Source organism: Anopheles ziemanni, chromosome 2 (genome assembly GCF_943734765.1).
Source record: "Anopheles ziemanni chromosome 2, idAnoZiCoDA_A2_x.2, whole genome shotgun sequence".
Taxonomy (NCBI): domain Eukaryota; kingdom Metazoa; phylum Arthropoda; class Insecta; order Diptera; family Culicidae; genus Anopheles; species Anopheles ziemanni.
This window is the reverse complement of record NC_080705.1, coordinates 9,092,608-9,111,879: the sequence shown is the minus strand read 5'-3', so window position 1 is coordinate 9,111,879 and position 19,272 is coordinate 9,092,608. Positions and strand designations below refer to the sequence as shown.

General features: G+C 44.4%; 1 protein-coding gene across 1 annotated transcript; it reads left to right on the top strand.

The window, feature by feature from the left end:
- The first annotated feature begins 17,990 nt into the window (after nt 1–17,990).
- Nucleotides 17,991–19,272, top strand: LOC131293050 (high mobility group protein B2-like). The gene is made up of 2 exons (XM_058321133.1): nt 17,991–18,903; nt 19,042–19,272. Exons 1-2 carry the CDS (start codon nt 18,008–18,010, stop codon nt 19,133–19,135), a joined length of 990 nt encoding a protein of 329 aa, XP_058177116.1. The 5' UTR covers nt 17,991–18,007; the 3' UTR covers nt 19,136–19,272.

The following is a 19,272-nucleotide window of genomic DNA, read 5'->3' as shown; positions in this document are numbered from 1 at the left end:
TCGATCGGTGCGACGATGGGAGCGTGGTGTGATACCGAAAAATTGAATCCAAATTCAACCCAATAAGTGCAATTACTTTTCGATTTGATGGGGCACAAATTCCGCCCGAGAACGGATGATAAACTTTACCAAATACTTCAATGGCACCCTGCCTCAACTGAAAGCGATTCACCAACGCATTTGTCATAGATTATATCTCTTCAATTAATTATAAGGATGTACAATTGCCGTTACAGTGTTAAATTTCCGGAGAATTGACAATAAATGGTTCGACGGTATCGATGAGATGAAATATACAATGATTTTCTAGAAGCGACATATATTTGATGCAAATGTTTAGCCAAACAATATGTTTAATTGATTCAACAAAACGCCAAACAAATCACTCTACCTGTACGTTACTAGGAAAATGGAGAAGTGGAAGAGCAAACTTCCCAGACATTTTATAAACATTTTCGTTCAAACAAATAAATACAGTTCCCAGAATCCTATTGTGTATAAAGTCTGAACAGAGAGTACATCCAATTACCACCAACCGGCTGTTACTTCGACCCCATCGTCCTCAACGATCAGGATCAAGTGCTTGCCGTTTCCCGCCCCGGGCTGATTTCCCTGAAACTGTCGATAATCGATGATAATTGATTTCCACTCGGTCTACTCTCACACTACGCTTGCCGATAGACTTGTTGTACGGAGGCAATATTGTTACAATTTACTCCCACGCTGGGCCATCCATCTTATCTGCCCGGCATCGCCGGCATCATGACGGCTGCAACGAAAGTGCATTCTTTCAACGTGTTGCAAACTGGTGAGAAACTACAGTATCGGTCCATCACCCAGCTCGATGAACGGATTACGGGCGTGACGACGCTCTGGCGAATCATTTCCCGCACATTCCATGGCTTCCTTGAAAGCTGCCTTCAGCAAGACTGTTGCTCGACTCGAGACCGGCTTGCAACCGTACCGCTGCCGTAGTTCAACCGTAAGCAATTTTCTAATGGTGATTTCTTCGGAGCTCTTTCGGACGACGAGCTTCTGCTCCATCCTACCCGTCTGCTGTTTTGCCGTTGCGCGTGTTTTATTTTTATACTTTTCCTTCCACCAACGGGAAGTCGGGAAAGGAAACAAACGATAATAATTACACCGTACAATTTCCCTTTTCAACCGATAGGAAATCCTTCTCAACGGCACTTCACACGCGAAGCGCAAGTTCCGCGGTGCGGCGAGGTCGTGGCAGGATCCCGGTGGGAAAATACTTACGATACCTATCGCCTTACTTTGGCTTTCTTACCGACGGTATTTTGCACAGCACTTAACGTGATTACACCCTGAACTCGAGGTGGGCAGTGGGGAAAAAAAAAACCAATATTGATGAGACTATTTTAGATGCAATTTTGAAACGCGCTCGATGCATTCAAAAGTAAACAACCTTATACAAAATGGCCGTTTTGACGTTGGATCATGTCGTGCTTTGTCTTAAATTGGAATGTAGTCAATTTCAAGCATCTGTTTCAGTCCTGACTAATTGGGATGAATCATTTAATATTGAAAAGATATAATATACCGTTAAATAACACTACACTATCAGCATTAATGATCGATACGTTTCACAAAATGTACCGTCACGTAGCAATTAATCGAAAAGTGCCAAATCAAAATTAAAGTATGTAATACCTATATTCGGCCGTTAAATATACAATGAAAATGCATAATACTGAAAAATTTATCAAAGTGTTCATGAGTAACGTCAGAGTTTGTTATCATCGCTGAATGGAGTAATAAATTAAATTTCACGGTAAGCAATACTAATATTTTCAGAAAAAGTAAACAGTAATTAAAAGAGTATTACAGTGCACTATTAATTTGAAACGAAAACAACTTCTGAAAACGATAGGTGGCTATTAATAATGGGAGTTAATATCCCACAACTAATTACACCCGCATAGTACTCTTTAATTAGTCATGAAACGTTCATCTTCATCCGAAAAGTTTTTACAAAATAACTAGAACATTTCAACGAGTTTTTGGAAAACAGCCTTTGTCCAGTTTTCCTGCTCTCCGAAAAGGATTCATTCCCATTTCCGAAAACGCCCATCAATCCGGACGGACCGCAACACGTGGCCACCTGTCCGTTCTAATCTGGGAAAATAATTTAACAATTTCCGGAACACGTAACGGCCACCCTACCGACGGTTGGTAGCCACCTGCCCAGAACCAAGCTTAGTGCTGGGACACTTCATTCAATTATCCCTTCGCCCGGCTTCCTTCTACAAGAGGCGACCACCCTACTTCCTGTGCGTGCTTATGAAAGACGGGCACACGTGTAGCACACGCTTGTCGACGAACCTGCAAACCGTTCCGTGTCCCGCCAAACTCCCATCCTGCAAAGTACTTGTACTCGACCATGGCGACCGTATTTCAAGCTGCATTATTATTATTCGCCGTTTGTTATCCTTGTCGACTTGTCTGATCCTATCGTTCAGCCTCGTACTTCGGATCGGGGCACAAATGCGACGACGCTGGTTTTTTTGTGATGTATTTCTATGTTTTCCTTTTATTTGCCTCTTTTTGCTACATGCCTTGATTTCTTTGCCCATACATAATATTCCCATTGAATGGTGTCTCATACGAATATTTTGTAGCACAGTATGAAATTTCGAGACATAATAGATAAACAAAGTAGGGCTTTGTTGTCTTTTCCTGTTAGGATATTATTCAATAAATAAAAAAAAAAATTGGTTCAGATATCCCAAAAGTGTTCCAATAATGATTCTTTTATGAAACAGTTTGGTTGATTAAGGCAATTTCCATTGGAAAAGGTAAGCAAGCGATCGATAAATCTGAAACACGGCCATAGAATATCTATACTATTACTTCGCACTATAAAGGAATCATCCAGCGTCACCTACCGATAAGGATACGATGACATAAAGAGCTCTTTTTTCCAGATATCACCCGCAGGCAATCGGGATGCCCGGGATACGAGAGGTTAAATTGAAAACTGAACATCCTTTGTAAAGAAGCTTAAGCGCACGTGTTTTTTGACCCGCATAGTTTGCTCGCAACAAGAGGAAGGGTAGGCACGCGCTGGTTAACGTATAACATACCCACTACCGGAGGCCATTTGTGTGGCTGACACGCGGGTAACGGAGACTGAGTAGTACGGCTGGTAAAAAGAGTGTGCGTCGTCTTACCCCCGTCGTAAATCCGTTGGCTCTGCTCGCAAGGGCACCTAACCGAAACACCTCTCCATTGCCCGGGGCACAAGGAACTACGAAGCGGAACTCCTTCGCAAACACACAGAGAGAAGGTAAAACACAGGAGGATGCTCTGGAGGCAATATTCTAGGTATTCATTCCTGCAATGTTTTGTTTCGTTAGCCTACCGGTACTAAGATCTTGCCACAATGGGTTGAAAGAGTCCTTGGATGCTGCAGGATAATATCCCGTCTTTCGGCCGGCTACCCATTAGAGCGTTTCAATTTCATTTGTCTTTTGAGAAGAAGCTGTGTGAAAATAAAAAATCAACGTTCGTCAATGTCCTTGGATGCCAATGGGGAAGGATTGATGATTTTTAACTCTCAAAGTAGTAAAAACAGTGTCATATTGCGTCATTCGTTCTACAGCATCTTATGCAACTTGGGAAAAAGGTCCGATCCCGTCGGCACGTGACCGAAGGAAGCAACCGGGGCAAGGAAATATTCGCCCGGAAAAACGGCAAGGAAAACATTCCGGGAAGCTCGGGAAAACCAAAAATAACTAAGCACACCTGACAAACTGCCCCCGGGGGGCACTGACCCTCTTTTACAAGCACGGCAGAAGCCCTGATTCCATCCGTGCATCCATGCATCCGCGTACATGGGCCCCTCCTGGGGGTCCTGGTTTCCTCCGACCACATTGTTTGCGCAAATTAATGGCCTTTCATCGGGCGAAGGCCCCCATCTTATCTCCATTGCATGCTGGATCCCCCTATCCACCCATTGGACCGCATCGCAGTGAATGCAGCGCCGGCGGGCAATCTGACGGCCGGCGTACAATGCCAATGCCTCGGTAAGAATTGGGCCGCCTCTTTTGAGCACCCGGCCACCGGCACCGGTTCCTTGAAGCGTCCGGACCGAACGTGACAAGAGAATGCAATTGCGAAACATCTCTCCACGGTGCGCAGTAGTTATCCTGGGGTGCGCTGTACGGTTTCTCCCCTTTTTTCCGGAAGTGCCGGATGCAATCAACATCACTCGGCGGAATCCCTTTTCGCACAACGGGGGGCAGAGGAAGATGCGCACCGACACTGACAACCGACGCCGTGACGCTGATGACGTCGATTGCCGAGTGAAAAGCTAAGTTAAAATTCATCCACCACTCGTGCCCTCGGATCGGAGCGGGCTTATTGCTTGGCCCCGGGGCAGCCATAGAACAAGCCCGGCTGAGGTTGCAATAAAATGGAAAATGGGTTCTCACAAATCGTTCCCTTTCAAACGCCGCGAATATTGCACAATGGTGATGGTGGTACGGAACCATCACGGCTGAATGGTTTGGAGGGTTTGAAAAATTGATAGTGCTTACTTTACAGCAAAAAAACCCACATGCTTTAGCCTTAATTGCCGAAACTAGCAGAAACCTCAATCGAAACACAGTTTACATCTTTAACACTCGGTTTTTAGCGAATATAAAAATAAGCTTACATACTTCTATAACCTAATGGTCAACGAAGAAAAACATTAGAATAGACAAACTAGATCTTTATTTAGTAGATTAAAAACTAATGGTCTTTAATAATGGAATACTTAAAGAGTGATCAAAAACATCTTTCCGTGCTTAAAGAGTGGACAAAAAATGAAATAAGAAAACATGCAAGTAGCAGAACAATTAAAAAATAACTTATTGTATCTAGTTTTGTCCGTTACAAATCACTAGTAATTTTTTCCAGAACTCCAAACATTTTTCGTTATTAAGAAGATTATTCAAGAAAGGTTCTAGTCCAACGTTCAGAATCATTTAGAGAAATATGTTGTTCGGATTCCTGTTATTCAGGGCAGTTTTGCTGTACTATAAAGCTCATTACTATTTGCATGTTCATTAAGTCCGTTGAATTACTTGACTTTGTCAACACTTTGTTAACATCATTTTTTGTGCACTTATATTTATAATGAATAGCACTCATATAATACTGATTGCTGATAAATTGTTTATTGTCCTCGATAAAGCTTGCATCAGCTGATTCTTTTTCATAAGTCTGTTGCGATCGAGTTTGTTAATGTATATAATCATAATAAGTCCATGTCTGCTTGTTCCATGGCTATTTTTGTATGTACAACAAAAGACTATTGTTTAACAATGTTTTAATGACTGCATATTCAGTTATTTAGATTTATTCAGTGTTTATGCAATTTTTACATCATCATTGCGCTTTCGGTGGGCGCGGAAAAGTGCCCAAATATTGACAGTCAGCCATTTTAACGACACCACGCATCAGATGGTTTTCACAAAGAAAATAATGATGATCGCCGCTTGCCTCGAGGTGATAAACCATCGCCCGTTAACAACTGACGGGACGTTCCACCGAAAGTTCGGCTTCCCATAAACGCTGCCGTAGTGTCCAGCGGATCCTTCACCAATCGCTGGTTCATCAAATTTTGATGACTGCCGCTGCGCGCAGGTACATTGCGGTCTACGAAAGGATCCACCGACCAAAAGGGATATCGCTTCATAAATCAACTTTATCCGCACGAACCGGACCGCTACCTGCACGCCCAACCTTCGCGTCCACACCGTATGTCCCCGATGCCATTCGGCAAGGATTCAATCCAAACACCTAAAAACAAACCGGTGGAAAAAGGCATGGGGGAAGATAAGAGAATGGACTAGCCATTCCGTGAGGTTCCATAAAAATTAATCTCAACGGCTAATCCAGTTTCGACCGAACAACACGAGCGGATAAATCTTAGCCTGATGGCGAGAGGGGAAGGTCATTCCGGGACGCTGATGCGAATCAGAAGTCATTTCGCGCAATAATCAACTAAACTCCATTTTCACGACCGCGATCATAAATCATCAAAACTGCTGAAGTCGCTCTTCGGCAGGAAAAGCTGCTGCTCAGCCCTAAAAGGGAGAAAAAAAATGGCATAATACGCAACGGTAGGAATACCGGAATCGGTGGCAACTTACGATCGGCAGTGAAGACAACCAACGAGGAAAAAAAAGAAAATCCCTTTCGAAACCTGTAACCTTCGATGCGTTAACAAAGGCCAGGGGGAAGCAAACTCGTTAAGCACGTGCTGAAGAAAATGTTCGTTGTTTTTCGGTTACCTCTGATTACCAAATATTTCCCAACAAATACCAGATCCCGAGTCGGGGCGTTTTCTTTCCTAGCCGTTCGTTCCTCCGCTTTCCCGTGATATTTGTTTGCGCACCTTCTGGAAAAGTCCGGTTGACATGTTTTGTTTTTATTTTTATTCGTTCCTCCTTTTTGCAAACTTTCTTTTTGTCCTGTTTGTGATTAATCTTTTTGCACCTGTTTGGGCTCTCACGTTCATATCTGTGGTGTGGTTTTTCTCTTTTGTTTTTCTGTCTCGAAACATCAGCTAGAAGACAAAGCACCAAAAAACGATCATCTCTCAAATCCCTCGCCAATTTTTCAAAAGACACGGGGTGTGCAAAGTTGATCGAGTTGGTGGGTGGAGTGCCATGAAATATGTCACGCAAAGTGTCGACTGCACGGAAAGTCAAACGTTTTTTTTTCGTGCCCTTTTTTTGCAGCGAATCACTAATGAAAAACGAAACCTCATCTTAAATCACCTAACACCTCAGCAACGAATGCCGGACCTTGAACGGAGGCGAAAAAAAAGGTTGATCAAGCATCCTCCCACAATCCATCTCAAGGCGGTTCCACCGGTTGCTGACTGAGGTCCTTCGCTCAGCACCAATCCCGAACCGTCCCTTTTTCCGAGAGGACACCCCTTTTATCGCACTTCCCCCCCTCTGAAAAACTCGGTTTGATCCCCGTTTATACTCCACTTTCTTTGCGTCAATAAAAAAAAGGACACACTTGACAACGAGCAAACAAACGGTGAAACGAAAAGCAACCCGGATTACTTCACTGCTGATTAACTCTCTTCTCTTCACGTCAGTTCAGTTCGATGAATTTCCAACTAATTGACGAAGGACGCCAAGGACACCGTCTCAAGAAAGCGAGGACCTTTTTCGGAGGTGAAAACTAATCGCTAAACACCCGATCGGAGCGACACGGTGTGCGACAGTTTCGGTCATTCGGAATTCGTTCTGGTCATTCCGATTTCGGATCACGTCCACCCGAAGGGGGGAGGGGGTTTTTGCCAAGTTTTGGCACGTTTACCGAAACGCTTGCACTGTTTACTGATGGTGGTTTATTGAAAACAGTTTTGCTGTTCGGGTGCGCCTAAGCAACGATGGCATGCTGTTTTCTATGAGCAATGCAGACATATCAGCAAAGTTGTTGTGTACATTGTCTACACAGTGTGCTAAAGTTTATTGTTTCCAAAAGTAACTTGTTGAGTGAGCGTTATTTTCTCAACCATTGTTCATTCAATCTCGGTCGGATCTCGGATATTTAAAAAAAAAAAATCTCCTAACCCATTGAATTTCTGGAGCTAGGAATGTTTGCTTCGTAACAAACTTCAATTAAGCTTTGCAATAACAAGACTAATATTTGTGTATGGAAACTAGTGATCCAATAAAAGCAACTCTAGCACAAGCTGCCTAAACCAAGATGTTGTCAAGAGTTGCTTCAGGAGCTGGTAAATCCACAATGACGGAGCTTGCAATTTTGGATAACGTAAATCAATATAGAATGTGCCAACCTAACAACGAATGAACTTCGGGGACGACTAAACCAAATTTGTAGAATTGAAAAATGCGGAACGAATTTACTAGAAAATATTATCTAATGGTAATATTCGAGGAGAATGTAAAGAAAGTTTCTTATTTTTATAGTAAGTAAAGTGAATAGGCAATGAGTATAAACGATAAATGTTATTTGTATAATCAATTTACCGAACTGGACACATTTTGTTGCAGTTAAATTAAGATTCGAGCATTTGAGCAAAAAAGCATAACAACATTGTGCGTCCAGTCGAGGCTAAGACAAAGTGATGATAAGATTGCCAAGTACCTCTAGTTTTGTTTCGCTCAGCCCTCGAAAGATAACACTGAACTTAGTAGTTGGGCACGTTTCTTGCACACACATTCATCGATACATGATAAGCACCACCACCCAGTTGAAATCACTCGCACCCGGGAGGGATTTGCGCTAACGGCATCGACAACATGCCATAAGCAATCAGCTCACAACACAACAACCTCGCCCGCACCAATCACCCTTTGAGGGGGGGAGGAAACCTTTTCCTGACACGACGGACAAACGGGGAAATCAAGTCATCGCACAACAGGAGTATCCTTCTCGTGTCCAGGGCCAAGTGCCAACAAAATGAACATTCAAACGTAGGCAAAAGAAACTCAATGGCTATGGCTACCCCTTAGGTAATGCGAGGGACGTGGAAAAATGAGCGGGGGACAGTTAGCAAGCGGACATGTAGAACACGTAGGAGTGTTTGGGTTTTGCTTGCGGAACCCCTCCTCTCCCATGCCCGGGGTGGTCAGCCCTTTGCATAGGACCATCAGTAATAGTCCTGCTCGATAGGGTTACCGTAAGTAACTTGACTCGTAGTGTGTTTGTGTGAGAAACGATCCCCCCCCCCCCCCCCCCCCCTTTCAGAACTGACCAATGCGATTCGTACCGAACAGCCTGTTGCGTTGGCTGCAAACGGCGACCTAATGTTTTTACAGCATTACTTCCTTTCAATAAACGGACGTGACGTGGTGTTGGAAAAACGGCAGCGGAACGCCAAAGGATTTCCCTAAAGGGATCTTTACCCTTCGTTTTCGGCCCAACCGTCACCTCCAGAGACTCGTTTTTCCCAATCCAAGTGCTGTTTGGGCAGTCCAGGTTCTCCAACAGGGGAAGGGGGAAAATCTCTTCCACACGGGAAACGGGCAAAGGGTCAGAAATGGACGCCACCGTGTATCGTTTAGTCGGCACGAACGAAATTGAAAGGGATTAGTTTAGCAGAAATGGGTAAACACGGACAGCGATGGTGAATCCGATATCACTCCGGCCAGCACGGGGTGGGTGGGAACGAGTGGAAGTTGCTGTTGACCAGCCTCTTCGAGAGCAAGCCGAGAAACGGGATCCCGGTGCAGTCCGATGCTAATTGGATTACGGATGGCTTTGAGCAGCCCGGGAGCGATGGGTCCTGGGTAAACTGTTTATGCTGGGCCGCTCAGTAAGCCGCTTGTTTGCCGTAAATCAAGAAGTTTGCCCATTTCCGAACGCACCGTGTTACGCATAAGGGGAGCTCAAGAAAAAGGGTGTCTTTGAATAGTCTCTCTATGAGGGCTATCTATTTTCAGCTTAAAGACGAATTTGTTTGAAGAGATAGTTCACAAGTTTTAAGTTTAAGCCCCTTCGTTAGTTTTCATACTCATATTGCAGTTTTAGAATTTTTTTAAATGTTGTGTGATTTATTATCGTAGTGTTTTTTTTTTTTTGATAATTTGGGATGAAACTCTACCACGTCTTATCCTTCCGAAATATAGGAATCGAATTTCGACACTAAAATAAATAAGACACACCTTTTGCTTGCGTTTTCTAACTTTTCTAAGCAATGTGCGACTACGAACTTTGCTGATAACCAAAGAATTACAGCAACTTTTTACACCCGTTTTATTAACTCGTGAAAATAAAATATTGATCGAAAGATTGATCACTAATTACTTTACAAAACTAGTTTCTTCCAAACAACTTCAAAGTAATTCAAAAGGGTTCGCAGGTGGTTTACAAATCACACCGAATTAACTGCATAACTGCGGTTTCCACGCAACAATCTCCCGTGTAAACCTCCCGAATTCTCATTAGACGCGCGTGGGGCGCAGATTGCATTTTAGTTTCGGCTGCTCGAACCACCAAAGAGCGGGCGACTGATTGAACCGTAATGAATCGCAAACGATGGAAGGGAAAATGACATCCTACCAGGTCAGTTTCCAGCGGCCCACCCCTCTGCGGCTCGAAATGCCGGCATTCTGAAGCAATTAGATGCTCGGTTTGCAGAGCTGGCATCCCACCCTGTGCAGCAAACGTAGAATGAACGTAATGGCGAACGGATCGTCTTGTCGTTACGTTCGTAATGGCTCGTGCCAGAGTTATCATCCGATCCGATCCACCAGAGTTATCATACGAATACCACAGTCGATCAGAAGGATTGGGCTGGTCGGATTAGGTTGCAGCGAGTTGCTAATGAACTGGGCCAATCCGTTGGGTGAACAACATTATTCCACGGAACCAAGTTAATTTATATATTGACATTATGTTATGATTTGATTGGTAGTTTGAGCGTAGAAAATGTTTAAGTACAATACGAAAACTAAACAGATTTATTTCTAATTTTTTTTAAATTAAGTTTATTACTTGATTGTATAAAAACCAAAAAAAATCTTACTTAAACTTAAAAGTAAAAAACAAAGTGAAAAAGTCCACTAACACCGCCATGCTTTTGAAATGTAACAGTAGCAATCCTATAAACGAAACCTCAGCAATAATGCGTTTGATATTCAATCATTAACCACTTTTATGATTTTCTCATTCGAACCACTTTTATGATTTCCTATTAGCTTTATCAGCTTATTAAATTTGTGTCTGTTAAAGTATTTGAAGTCAGCACTATAAACTGTTTAAAATCGCTCAACTTCAAGCAATATTTAAAACGTGCCCAGTTCTGCAGCATTCAGCGTATTCTTCGACAACCTTTCTTTTCATTTCTTTTAAAACCAATTTTCAAACTTAAACTTACATTCTATGGTGTTGCAAAACTATTTGAAAAGTATTCCTTAGAAAAAATGAAACTAAACCTTACTATTAATCTCTCTAATTGGAACAGGATAACCATCAGGCAAACGCCGATTAGCTTCTCAAATTATAGCTAATAACACAGGTATAACATCTGGTAAATGCAAACATCATTCAACGTACAAATGTTCCACTTTCCTTCGACGATAAATTTGATTCAAATCAAATGTGAAACAATTTCCGATGAATTAATGTTGCGACATCATCGCATCACAACTTTATGATTACCATAATGGTCAATTCCCAAACGGAACGGTGGACTGAACGAATCAATTGATTCCATAGTGCGCCTAACGCGTGGTCGAACCATTTCACCAGACACATGGACACATTGGACTGCAATTTACATGGCCACCACAGGCGCAAGCGATCGCACGTTGTTGATTGTGAACCGGCACCACACTGTCCACCGAAATTATCGCCGGCAGAGGCATCAAACGGCTTCCGACAGCAGGCGACCACCGTTGGCCGCAAATGTCAAGAACGAACCGAGCGCCCATGGTATTAGCGACTAATTAGCTTTATAGATTGTATGCATTCAATTTACCCCGAACCGGATGTGAATCCGCGTGGCGTGAGGGTACGGCGTGTTGCGAAAATTAGGAGCCAATCTGTTGAACGTCGTTGCACCGCGTTGTTTGTACCGTGCTGGAGCGAGGATAGCGTGTTTGAAGCGGTTCCGTATTGGCGGTGAAAAGTAGATGAAAGCCGCCGCACTCGCGGGGAGGTCGTGCGAACTGTCAATCATGAGCGTGGGCCAATTGTCCAATGATGTAAGCACGAACGCTATTTGCACTGGCTAACGATCCGGATGAAATTTGCGTTCGTAAACAGCGCACAACACCGCAGTTCCTGGCCCTCGTCCTGCGCGGCCCGGCAAGCAACGAGTATCATGTGCTGCTGTCAGACTAAATCCGGATGCATCCGCTCGGTTGGTGTTGACATCAAAAGTAGCCCATTTTTCATTACTGCTAATTAATTCGATCATAAAATTAATTATTCCTATTTGTAAACCCTTCGCATTGATGCGAGCAAAAGATCAGGAAAGGGAACCTCAACTGTCACACAGAAATGAACAATTAGCTGGCAGGAGAAAAACAAGCGGCTCTTTTGCATAAATTTCATTTGAAAAAGTGTACACCCAGACCGCACGGTGTTATCGAAAACCTCGGATTGTGGTGAGGTGCCAGGAAAAAGGATGGAAAAAAAAAAATGATCGATAAAATGCAACGCTCCATTACAGTGCGAATTTGCAATAAAAAAAAGCTTTCACATTTCTCCACCATTTTACACGCACCCGTGTATGTAATCCCTTTGTGTTAGAGTTGAACATACTTTGTTCTGCTCTGCTCATACTTACCTAACGGTCGAAAAGTGTTTGCGGCGCCACATAAATCATCACGCATCGATCAGCCTTATCCAAACATATTGCACAAAAATGTCATTTCCAGCGACACAATGTGTCCGGACAGCGAATATGTTCGGATGCAGTTTTTTAACTTTTCATTTCTTTTTCCGCTTCATTTCCAAAAGGGGTGTGGAGGTCAAAGGGGGCATCGAAATATAATTCATTCAATTAATACATCCAACACTGGCCGGCGGATGACTAGGTTGATAAAAAATAATTTTCCAATCGAAAAAAGGAAGCCCTTAGGAAGCCCCACCACATATTTTTTTTGCCTGGGAAACTTGGATGCACTTTATTCTCTATTGGGGAAAAAAGGCAACAGGAGCTGCGTTGGAAAACACTAATGTATGCACTTTACTCGACCTCGGTTGTTTATTTTTGCCTACCGAAGTACAGCGAATACATGGAAGGCACACCCGAAGGAGAAATAAAAGCAACCCTGTTATGGCCGGTGTTGATTGATAAACCGGGATGATGCTCGGGAAGAAAAAACAACAACCGGCGCACCGATATTGGTGTTTGGAAAAGCTGCTCCCACAGGCATCCCGGAATAGTGGTAAATGAAATTTATTTAAAAACCACATACATCCACACAGATACGGCACAAGCAATCGTCGAAAGCTTGGCCCCGGGTCATTTGGATACTATCCCGAATTTTCCGGAATTATGGGTGTGCGTGTGGTTTGTATACTTTTAATTTTTATCTCCAACAAAAAGGCCCTACAAAAAACATCCCTGAATCCTTTCGTTACGCCCCATCAAGGATTAAATGAAAAAAAAGAAACATTCGCCTGTAGGAAAAAAACCAACAACCCCTCGGATAGATAATCATATCCCGTTGGCGCAGGAAAAGCCTACCTGGCTGCGACCGGCGCTCACTGACCGCGCATTTCGAGACCGTGTGTGTGTGTGTATGGTTTTTTTCCTCGTCAACCCTGGATTTGGTGCTTTTTACGTTGTCATGTCGAGAATGATGGCACTGAATTATTCATAAATTCCAGCCGGTATCCGTCAACGGGAGAAAATAAATGGATCCGATCCCTGCACCCTGATGGAAGATGAATAAGATTGGCGTACGAATATTTGTGTTTATTTGATTTTTTTTTACGTTTTGTTTCAATCCATTCTCTTCTATCATCCCCCACCTTTTGCGTTCGAACCGGTCCAGATCGCTTGCAATCAACATGTGAATGTTGATTTACCGAGCGGGATTCTTTTTTTCCTTTTGCTATCTCGTCCCTACCCAACCAAACCATGGTCATGCACGAGAAAAATGTATGTGTGTAGAAAGGATCAACCTTAATGGCCAAAGACACGGGCAGAAATAATGTTTATTTAGCACTTGATCCTACCGCGTTCCGGCCCAACGTCGTGTGGCCACCATTTGTTCGACGGGAGTTGTTTGCATCCGTTTTTATCTCTCTCCTCCCTTGCGTGAGATCCGTCTGTGTCTGCGGCCGGTTCGTTACTTATTTAAGTGGCCCCTTTTACTCTCCTTCAACCATGTCGGCGGTGGATTCTTTTCTTCTAGTACAACCGTTTACTTAAGGCTTCTTGGAGGTTTTCCTTTAAAAATTGTTTCATCTCCTCCTTTTATCACATTTTTCCACTGAGTACCATGTAGTTTTTCCACTGAGTACCACTGAGTTTCCCATGTCTTTACCGTGTGTTTATCTTATTTCTTTTATCCCATGCAGTGCATAGAAAAACACATGTTGACACTCTGTCTGCGATCGGGTACCTCCGCACCCTCCCCGCTTGGGAAAACAACTTGTCAGCACGTGGCCCCTTCCCCTCCCCGTCTCTAACCAGGCCATGCATGTATGTACAGTTCACTTTCGACTGGGTTGTCGGAAATGGTAATTCAAGATCATTTTATTCATCCGTTGTTCTCAGCCCAATACGAGATTGAAATACAATACAAATACAAACAAAACCGAAAAATAAACTTCCACCCGGATCCAACATCCATCATAAGCCTAGTATTGTAAAATAATCAATATCTCGAAAGGTTCGTCAATCGTCCATCACGAGTAAAAATGCCCACAATTCCCCCCAGCTCAACTGACACTAACACTATCGGTTACTTTTCAAACAGGTACGTTTAAATGTGCAGGTAATTTGGTAATTCAGAAAAGAGGTAATAAAGAATTCTCAAACGAGGTAAAATTTAAATCAGGGTTAATACCGTATAAAGTGGGAGTGTTTAAGTAGAGGTCAAAACATTATTTTATTGCTGTATATTGGTTTTACTCAAGTTAAAAAATCTTTCTCAGAAATCAATTCGAAGAAGCTTATACGTGTATGTATACGGGAGACATCTATCAAAAGTATCTAAGTAAAAACAACTTATAAAAAGTTAAGTTAACATTCCTTCATAGCACAACCTTTGCTTGCGGAAAAGTACCTATAAAAAAAAGCAGTTCCGTCTATGGTAATCACACGAGCCATTGTTACTCTAATCAATCGTCGACACACTAAATGATTGTTTAAGCAAGTGGGTGGTAAATGGTTCACCGCAGGCACTTCCGACGTCAGGTTTTCCCAGCATTAAACATTTAATCGCCTACCGGGTGGTATCATTTGAGTGAGCGAGGCACTTCTTTCTATCATGTACTACATCCGTCGTTATGGTGCGCCCGTTAATTTCATCCCCTAAGCGAACCGCAGGCATAAACCGGACCAAACGATCGCCTTACCTCGGCCAGCTTATGTCCATCTCCCTTCAGGGGGGCTAAGCGGGATAGTAAAAAAAAAACAGGAAATCCCCCGCAGCTAGTAGCAGAAAAATGAGAAAATTTATAACCTCTTGATTTATGACTGCACCGTAGCGTGTAGCAAGCGGGAAAACTGTAGCAAGCGGGAAAAGCGAAAGTGGATAAACGTGATCCAAAGCACAAACGGCCCGAAAGCATCGACCCGCGATCGAAAGGTGCCAACAAACAAAGCTACTCACTCGCACAGCGGGTTTTGCGGAGGAAAAAATACAAAGGAAAATTCGGTGGAAAATCGAAGCGAACCCAGCTGAAGAGAAACGGGTCCCTTCGTGAACGGCAGCGAACTGGTCCAGTGGAGATTGGCGCGGTAAAGTTTCTCAATCCATCATTTAGCCAATACAAACTCAATAAAACTTTAATAAATAGCTAATTTTACCACCGAGAGGTCCAGCCGGTTTTGGCACCAGCCGCCGCGACTGGTCAACTCGAGCGCTGTTGGCCGAAGTTTGCACCGACTTTTGACTCCGTCTTAGGTTGCGGAGCACATTTGGAGGTTTTTCTTTCTGGTTTTCAACAACAGAACGGTGCCGTTTTCGGACATTGCAAGCCATGCAGGACGCATATTGATAAGCTCGAACTTTCGAAACGGTTTGTGGAAGGGTCTGTGTCGCTCGCCCCAAAAAGTCATCTGCCAATGAACGGACCGGATTCTTACTCAGCGAAGCTACCCCCCCATTCGATTGGTTCCGCTTCCGTCGATGGAAGAACTTTTCACGCTGGCAAACTGCCAAACGGCCCGTTCCAACGTGTGGTGCTGATGGGGGACTAACTTGTTTCCCGGGATACGGAACTATGGTTACAGTTTGGCTTTCCTATCCACGCCATTCCGCTGCGGACCATTTCACCTTCGGTTCGGCCGAGCCGTGGACCATTCGAGAAGCAGTCGAAATTGAAATTCCCAGCGTGCCGGATGAACGTGGCGGCACCGGACTGACCTTCCGACCGACCGACCGGGGAGGCCATTATATATATGTTTCCTACCGCGCTTGGCAAATAATGAACATTCCCGCAAACATCCCATTATGTGCGGGAAGGGTTTTGTGTACTGTGGACGCGACCCCGAGCTCGCTCGGCCATTTTCGCTGCCACCGTGCGTCAAAATGAGGACGTTTAAAATTTATAGAATCACATCCAACAAACGCGCCCCGCACGGTTGGGAAAACCAATCCCAACCGCCCGATTGAGGTCGGAACAGTCGTTCGCGGAAGACCACAAGCGAACCGCGGAGCCATTCTGTATCGTTTCGCCCGGTGGTACCATGTTCCTTATTTGTTTTAACTTTTGCCGAGCCCCAAACCCCCGGGTTTTTGGTAGCTTTTCGCAGCCTCTTAACATAATGCCACCGAGCGACGGTCGACGCAGTACACAATTTTCCGGCTGACAAAAAAGGGAAATCAATTCCAACCAATTATCGCGCCATCTCGGGGCCTACGCCGGGAAAATCCCGGTGTAAGTGAGTGTGTGTGTGTGCTTTTTGTACACCGGGTTGGGGCTTTGAACGCTTGTCAAACGACGTTTGCAGCCGTCGCAGCATGTTAACATCCTTGTAAAATTGAAACGATATTTGCTACCCTTGCCCACCAGCTGGTTTCCTATTTCGACTGTGGGGAAATTTGCCCCTTCCATGCGCCCACGCATAAAATCATACATAAACACACATACACACACACACATTTGTGACATTGAATCGGACAACTGCTTCCCCGGTGCCCATTAGCTTAAATTGGGTTCTTGCTTTTTGCTGCTGGAAATTGAGCTGCTGATAGCAATTAGCTAAACGTGCTGCAAAATTCGCCATAATTACTCGGCAGCAGAGGAAAAAACGAACGGCACGAACTTGTACTGGCCAGTGAGTAGGGTTTCGGGATAGTGCACCCATAATTGAACTATAATTTGATGAGTGAAGCGTGTAATGCGCGCCCCATTGGATGTCCACGGTTTCTGGTTAAATGGGTTGGAAAAAATGGTGTATAAAGTAATGGCAAAACAGCGCGATACGCTATGACCTAGAAAATGTAACATGAGTTGTTTTTTGGGGCCCTTTGAAAAATGTGTACCATCTTGCAAATTTATCGCAAAATTGGAACATAAATGTATTAAAACACTTTCAACGGAAAAAACTACATTCGATTATGACTTGAACTTTTATAGAAGCATTTATTAATGACTAAATACCACTGAGGGTAGATGATCATAACTATGCAAATATGGTTTAAAACGTGCTACACCAGTTTAGCAAAGGGATTAATGAAGGAATAGCTGCATAGTCAGTCAAATTTCTAATATAAAAATAATATTTATCATACGAAAGTGTATTTTCCATGTATAACAAGCATTCAAATAACAGAAAAATGTGTTTGCGGCTTAAAAACTCATTTAAATGAAAATTCAAATATGAAAAGGCAGTTTACCATTAAATTGCTTTTAGAACTTCTAAAACACGTAACAAAAACCCTTGAATACCCACACAAAAAACGGGTATATCATTTCTGTTAAACCACTGGCAGTTTAACGGCCGATTCAAGAAAGATATAGTTTTTCTTTTGCTCTGCTCGAAATAATATGAGTCGAGCAGCCTAGAAGGTTCGAGCGGTCAGTGCTGCCAGCCGAATAACGGCTAGTAAAAAATCTGCGCGCAAAGCTCATCACTACCCGCCTTTCAAGGTAACACAGTCGTCGCACTTATTGCACGGTACCCACTGCGAATTCTGCCGCCTTTTGTTTACCTCTACACGGACGCTAAGCGAACCGGACCAATTGCCAGTTGTTGTTTGGGTGTACCACGTGCCGGTTGTTGTTCGTTGGATCGTCAAATTGTGCTGTGCAGTTTTCAGTTTCTGGTTCGTGCCGATAGGAAGACAGTTGAAAACGTTCGATCTGATTGCGAATGATGGCGAACAACTATCAAAACCAGGCGGCCCCGAGTGACAATCAGCCCGGCAGGGGCGCACTGCCGATACGTCCGGGCGATCTGCCGGCGATGTCGAATATCGTACCCACGGGCCAGTGGTGGTACCCGGGCGCTCAGAATCCGCTCGACAGCACGCTACAGCAGCAGCAGTGGCAACAGCAACAGCTCCAACAGCAGCAGTTGCAGCAACAGCAGCTTCAACAGCAGCAGATGCAGCAGCAGATTCACCAGCAGATGCAGCAACATTTACAACAGCAGCTCCAGCAACAGCAACAGCAGCAACAGCAGCAGCACCAAGGCGAGCAACGGGCTCCAACTCATTCCGCGCCACCGGTTAATACTCCGCAGCGCAAGATGGTTACTCCCGCCAAAGTGAAGGACAATAAGCCGAAGGGTCGCTTGACCGCGTACAATTACTTTCTGCAAACGTGCCGCGATGAGCACAAGAAGCAGCACCCGGACGAGCAGGTGATCTTTGCGGAGTTTTCCCGCAAGTGCGGCGAACGGTGGAAAACGATGCTGGAGAGCGAGAAGCAGCGCTTCCACGAGATGGCCGAGAAGGACAAGCAGCGGTACACGCTGGAAATGCAGAGCTATGTTCCGCCGCAGGATTCGCCGGGTGCCGGGCGCGGCAAGAAGCGCAAGCAGGCGAAGGATCCGAATGCACCGAAACGTGGATTGACGGCGTTCTTCCTGTACTGCAACGACGAGCGGAACAATGTGAAAGCCCTCAATCCGGACTTTAGTGTCGGTGACGTCGCGAAGGTACTGGGCCGCCAGTGGTCCGCCTTGGACACGGAAGTGAAGCAGCGCTACGAGCAACAGGCCGAGAAAGAGAAGCTGCGCTACGAAGAGGAACTTTCGGAGTACAAACTGAAGTGTCAAAACGAGCAAGGTGGTGCCGGATCGTCGGGAATGAAGTTGCCCCAGCAGGTGCTGCCGGTTGGAATGCAGCATCTTCCGCAGCACGCAGCACAAGGGGTCGGCGTTCCCTATCCGATGCAGATGGTGAAGCAGCTTCATGGTGTTGGCACGGGCGGCGTTCATCATCCTCACGACGATGACGAGGATGAAGAGGACAGCGATGAGGATGATATCGAGTAGACGAGGCCCGACGGCAGAAGCATCCTAATTCTTCTCGTATTCAAGGCTGCGGTGATCTCAGCAAGCTACTTCACGATAAAGTGCCAAACAAAAACGAAGGGAAACCGAATATTGAATTGAAATTTGAATAAACACTT

Coding starts and splice junctions, on each gene's coding strand:
- LOC131293050 (XM_058321133.1), top strand. CDS start 18,008: ATGATGGCGAACAACTATCAAAACCAGGCGGCCCCGAGTGACAATCAG. Junction 18,904..19,041: donor GAGGAACTTTCGGAGTACAA/ACTGAAGTGTCA, acceptor GATGCAGATGGT/GAAGCAGCTTCATGGTGTTG.